This window comes from Peromyscus leucopus, chromosome X (assembly GCF_004664715.2).
Source record: "Peromyscus leucopus breed LL Stock chromosome X, UCI_PerLeu_2.1, whole genome shotgun sequence".
Taxonomy (NCBI): domain Eukaryota; kingdom Metazoa; phylum Chordata; class Mammalia; order Rodentia; family Cricetidae; genus Peromyscus; species Peromyscus leucopus.
The window spans coordinates 108,442,878-108,448,877 of NC_051083.1; the positions used below are offsets into that span (position 1 = coordinate 108,442,878).

A 6,000-nucleotide genomic window follows, 5' to 3' on the forward strand; every position below is an offset into this window, starting at 1 on the left:
CCTTACCACTGAGCTATATTCTCGGCCCTTTGGAGAAGAGATCTTTTTAAAATCATTCATTCTCAATTTCTGATGTAGTTGAGTCATCCAGAGATTTTGTAAAAATACAACTAGGTTTTTATTTTTGAAGGTCTGGAGTGTGGCCTGAGGTTATGCATCTTTAGCAAGTGCTATTGATGCTTCATAACTGCAGACATCTTTGAGTACATGGCTCTATAGTAAGAGGCAACCTGACCTACCCATAATTCGATAGTTTAAATGGATATTGAATTATATGGCATTTAAATGTATTTAAAAATATCAGTATTAATTTGATAGTAGTTATTGCCATCTCAACTAAAACAAAAATTAGTTCTAATTTGTGTCAAATACCAAGAAATTTGATTAGGAAGTTGAAAAGATAAAGTATAGTCAAAATTGTTGTGGTAACTAGAGCTTTTCATTTTTTCATTTTTTCCATGTATTTATATAGTGCCATTTGTTTTCTTCATAACATACTATGGGTACAAAAAGATGTTTGTCAGAGTACTAAAAGAATGAAACAGCCATAGAAACTGTACCCATTTTGACATTTAACATGTAGAGAAAACTACAACTTGATGTAAAAAGAAATAGGGAACCAATATTTGTATTACTACAACTTTATCACATCTAATGAATATTGGAAATGGGTAGTAGACTTGGTTAATTTGATAATGTTTTAGATGCCTGTGATAATGAAATAAGGAAATGAGCACATATGCCCATCTATATGTAATTTTATAGCATTACCACATGATGGCAGCAGTCACATAACTGAGTGCTTAAGTTAGCTTTTAAGTTTTGGGTACCTTTAGGAGTCTTCGACTCTTTATTTTAAATTTCCATGAGTTTAAAAGATATCTTTGTAGTTCATAGTGTCTTAATCATAATGCAAGAAACAAGATTAATTGAAGATACTAAATTTTAAAAAAATCTGTCTTACAGTAAATACAGAATAATCTAACCTATGATAAATGTCATCAAAATAGTAAAACTGGAATTTGAATCCTTTAATGCCAGTTCTAAGATTCTCTAATTCTAAGTGAAGTAACTCAAAGCACTAATAGATACATCATACTACTTCTAAACTAATCCTAACTATCATTTGGGAGATGATTTTCACATTGTCTAGGAATGGTACTATACAAATTATGAGAATATCATTTTGGAGTTGCATACACATAGGATTCTAGTTTAATAATATATTTGGTTTCATACCTGTTAACAAAATTGGTTTATCTCCTGTGACATGATCATTTTCCTGCCAGTGTTTGCATAACACTTCAAAGTTTAATATTTGTACTTTGAAATACATGCTCAAGTATTTATTAATGCTGACATCAAAAGTAGGTATAATGTGTTAACTCAGAAAATAGTGTCACTTGTGTTAAGTTTCTCTTACTACAATTATCTGTAAGCCTAAAATTCGAAAAGGAGAGCTCAATATAATGAAGCTAATTTAATATTCTAATTGGGGAATCTGGGTGTGAGTCAGTGTGTGCAAAACAAAATGAATGTCAGCTGTTTAGGTGCTTTTAGATTAGCTACTATGTTTGAAAAATACCTGAGATCACTCTACATTAACATTTGAATACTGGGGTTGGAGAGATGGCTCAGTGGTTAAGAGCACTTTCTGTTCTTCCAGAGGACTTAGGTCCAATTCCCAGCACATCGATGGTGGTCCACAACTGCCTATAACTCTGGTTTCATGGAATTTGATGCCTTCACAGACATGGCATTCATGTGGTACACATATATGCATGAAGGCAAAATACACAGACAAATATTTTACCCTTTCTTCAGTAATTAGAGCTCTACTAACTCAAAGTCATAGAGTATTTTGACTAGAAGCAACTTGTAAACACCATCTGGCCGCTTTTAATGGAAACATTCTAACCTCCCAAGTCTTGACTAACCAATAAGAGAACCCTGAGACTTCTTAGAGAAGCAGGAAGGAAAATGAATGAAAAGTTGTGATTAATGGAGAATGTGTGACTCTTTTTTGTTTTCATTACTGGAGAGTCCACACACTTTACTTGATAATTTGCTACAAGACATTGATTTCCTTTTGTTTAAAAATAAACAAGAGAACAGTCATGAGGAGTCTGAACCCTTAGTGATCTCACTCTCATTTCCTTCTGGGTTTGCTAGCTGGTCTTGTTTGCTCATTTACAGTAGTCTTAAGTTTTGCTTAATTGGTTCAATAAGTGATAGAATTTTAATGGAAACATTTAACACAATATATACAGTAAAAGTTAAGTGCTGCTTTAATTAAAAGGGTGGAGTTATTCCATTTTAGTGACAAATAAATTATCAGATTTTGCCTACTAATCTTTTTCTAACTGGAATGCATAAGAAATAAAAGTAGCAGTATAGCTGGACGGTAGTGGCGCACGCATTTAATCCCAGCACTTGGGAGACAGAGGCAGGTGGATCTCTGAGTTTGAGGCCAGCCTGGTCTACAAAGTTAGTTCCAGGACAGCCAGGGCTGCACAGAGAAACCATGTCTTGAAAAAGAACAAAAAAAAAAAAAAAAAAAAAAAAAAAAAAAAAAAAAAAACAAAAAACGAAGTACCAGTATAACTCAGTTTGCTCAGATTTCGCCTTAGTTGATTTCTTAAAATTTATACTTCTGTTCATTAACACAGAACAGATTTTTCTAAAGAATTTTTTTTAGTTTTTAAGTAACTACTGTTCTTGGATTTTTGTTTTTATTTATTTATTTGGTCTTCATGTTCAGATATATGCTTGTTTAAAAAGACAAAAACTACCCACTTGAGGGTACAAATGGCTAAGTTCATAAGACTTTCTTAAATTCTTTCCAGTGAACCCTTGCTAGACGGATATGCAGGGAAGTACATTTATTTGTTCATTCAACAGGTGCTGAGTTCAGGCTTTAGGGGATTATATAACAATCATGAGTTAATTGACATCTTAATGAATACTAGTGTTATTATTTATTAATGATCACTTTATTTTTGTAATTATATCTGAAGAGACATTTTCATAGTAGTTTTATTAGTATTTTATTTAATAAAACTGATAAAGTGTTGTAATATTTACAGATTTTTATTAAGAGATGAATGACTATTTTAACGAGATTTTTTTTCCCTCTCTCATTAGGTTCTTGGGGTGTCAATGTTTTAATACCAGTACACATTTAAATCTGTGGTGAAGTCATTTTCTAAGTGGAAGAGGAAATTTTAAAATAAAGTGTGGTAGATACAGTGAAATTCTGTACAGATTTTTCTCTAAGGAGAATATAACATGCTTATGCTTACCAAGATGAAGTGCATTGAGGGGCAGTTTTGTTTGCCTGAAAAAAGTAAAGGACAAGTAAACAATTTGATGATAAGCTACAGTTTTTCTTAGAAAGTAAATATTTTATTTATGCGCTGTTAGTTGGCTTTTAAATGAATTATTTCATGCTTTTTTAAAAAAAATATAACAATCTGAAGAAGTATTTGGTACAGATAAGAATCTTCTCACATTTATTTACTGGTTGTACTAAATAATGATGACCTCTGCTGGATTTCTGTTTACATCCATGAAACAAAAGTTAAGGATGGATTTATTCCCTGACCCCGAAATTGTAGGATAGAATTGTTTTTAGCATTCAAAATTTAAATGCTTAAAACATCAATCAACAAAACTTTGTTTTAAATGTTGTAATTGTGGAAAAAAGTTAAACTTATAAGCAGAACTTTTACAATTTTTTCATCTAAAATGTATTTTAAGATATTTTTAAAATCCAAGAGCTTCTGTATACTTTTCAGAAATATCCAGATGCAGTGAACTGCCAGAAGGTAGCCAGTCTCAACCATGCTTATCCCATATCAGCCCTGAAAGTTTGCTTGTCCTTTAAGATAAAAATGTAATGTTGTGATATTCCTTCCAGTAGTGCCACTGTATTTTGTCTCCAAATAAAAGAAGCTTATTGTAGTATGTTTGCAGAAAAATTCTAAACAAAAATTATACAGCTTATTAGAGTGTGGGAATAGGGATCTAAATTTTAAATAAAATTATATATATATATAAATTGGTGCTGATTTTATAATTGCGCAGTTTGTTTAGTTTTTTCTTACTTTTAAATTCCAACTTAAAATTATGAGGTTTCAGAAATATATTGAAAGTTTAACAATGTTTAAAAATAGAAAAGCATGACTGTTCATGCTTTAAAATGATTTTTAAATTTGTATTTTATATTGTTTTATCTATCTGTCTTTGCAAGCAGTCTTCAGGTTAAAGATACTTCTAACAGGTTACAGTACATTTCCTCTGTATGTAAATTAGATGGGATAATAGAATTCATAACCCATAATATTCTTTGAAAGCTAAGCTTTAAACTTCATTTTATGTCCTTTCACAAATGAATTAGTTTAAAACAGAAAGTGGCCACTTGCCATTTTGACATCAACTCATTTTGCGAGGCTTAGGCAGCTAGACATCGTTTAAAACAAAATATTAACTTATATTACATGTATATCTATCTTTTGTCAGTCGTCTCTCAGTTCTTGAGGTATTATTTTAATCATTCCATGCCTTAATATGCTTGCAATACAAGAATATCTTCAGATGTGTGGATACCAAAAGGCTTCTGGTTTTTCGAGTCAGGAAATCAACAAGCATTGGGCTGTGGTAGCCAAAAAACCATAGGTTAGCTGAAAGACCACAAAATACACTTATTTTATTAATTCATGGTTAACGAATAAAACCAGACTTGTCTAACATACTTTCCATCAACAAACATTGTTATGTGCAAACGTATTGCATATGTTCTTTTACACACCACTGCATTTCCTAGAACTGCTGAGAGGACTGTATATATGATTTTAAACCTAAGGTGATTTTTTTTCTCACTCTTGAAAGGAGTACTTCTTTGTGAAAGCAGTTCTTACAGCTTTGTTTTCAACCAGCTAAAAATGTTTTATATATTACTCTAACCTGTTGTCCTCCACATTCTATTGTCCTAATTGTACTGTTTTCTGATTTGTATTTATGTCTTGAGACAGTAACTTTTTGAATAAAAATAAACCTACAGTATGTTGTATGCTTTATCTCTTGTAATCGAAAGGGGAGGGTAATTTTAAATGCTTTACAAAGTATATCTATTATCACACTTTAATTTTTTGAGTGGGATTATTTATAGAACACATCACTAGATTATATTTTTAATAAATCAGCATATATTTTTAAATGTGACTAAATCCCTAGTTGGGTTGTTTGCTATAGAAACCTGTAACTATCATTGCTTTCATTTTTATCTGGTATAGGTTAAACAGACTTTGAAGTGCCTGCATTGTTCATTCAGGATATAGTTGAATGCCTGCTGTGCCAGATGTGTGAAAAAGTTTTTCCCCTCACAGTTAAATGTAAGAAATAAAATCATTAAGTTTGAAAGAAGTGCTAGGACAAAAATCCAGGAAGGAGTCCTGTTTTAATGAAATCTATTTTGGATAATGGGCTCATGATGTGGCAGTAAAAGCCAGCATTTGAAAAAGAATTTATTACTGAAAAGTGTGTTTCTGTGTGACAAAATTTGCATTGCACTCCTTTAAAAGTTCTCACTGTCAGTGTACATTGTTCATTTTCATTGATTTGTAAATCATACCAAGGAGTCTTTGGTCATCTGTGGTCCTGAACTAAACCTACAAAATGGTAGGTGATATTGCTGGCCATTGTTTGAAGGAGTTTATATGGCTCACAAACCTTCATGACATGAGACATGTTATTATCCCCCACCTCCTTTTTACAGATCAAGAGGAGGTGAAGAAAATGAGTCACAGCAAAGTTAGCAAATCCTATACAAAGATGAATGGGTAATAAGTGAGGGGGCTGGTATTCAGACCCAGACTGTGTTATGTCTCACAAACTATTGAAACTGATATTGAGAAATGTGTGCAACCAGGTGGCTCATGCTTGCCTCTAATCCAGGCATTCCAGATGCTGAGGCAGGAAGATAACTGCAAGGTCACAAAC

The 6,000-nt window shown here is 32.1% G+C and overlaps 1 protein-coding gene across 6 annotated transcripts in view; it reads left to right on the plus strand.

The window, feature by feature from the left end:
• Positions 1-5,064, plus strand: part of Stag2 (stromal antigen 2) — a 141,166-nt gene extending 136,102 nt beyond the window's left edge. For all 6 annotated transcript variants that reach the window (XM_028881632.2, XM_028881628.2, XM_028881630.2 and 3 more), the window contains one exon: positions 3,145-5,064. In XM_028881632.2, coding sequence (XP_028737465.1) covers positions 3,145-3,168 — 24 coding nt within the window. In that variant the 3' untranslated portion in view covers positions 3,169-5,064. The remainder of the gene's footprint in view (positions 1-3,144) is intronic.
• Positions 5,065-6,000: the final 936 nt, after the last annotated feature.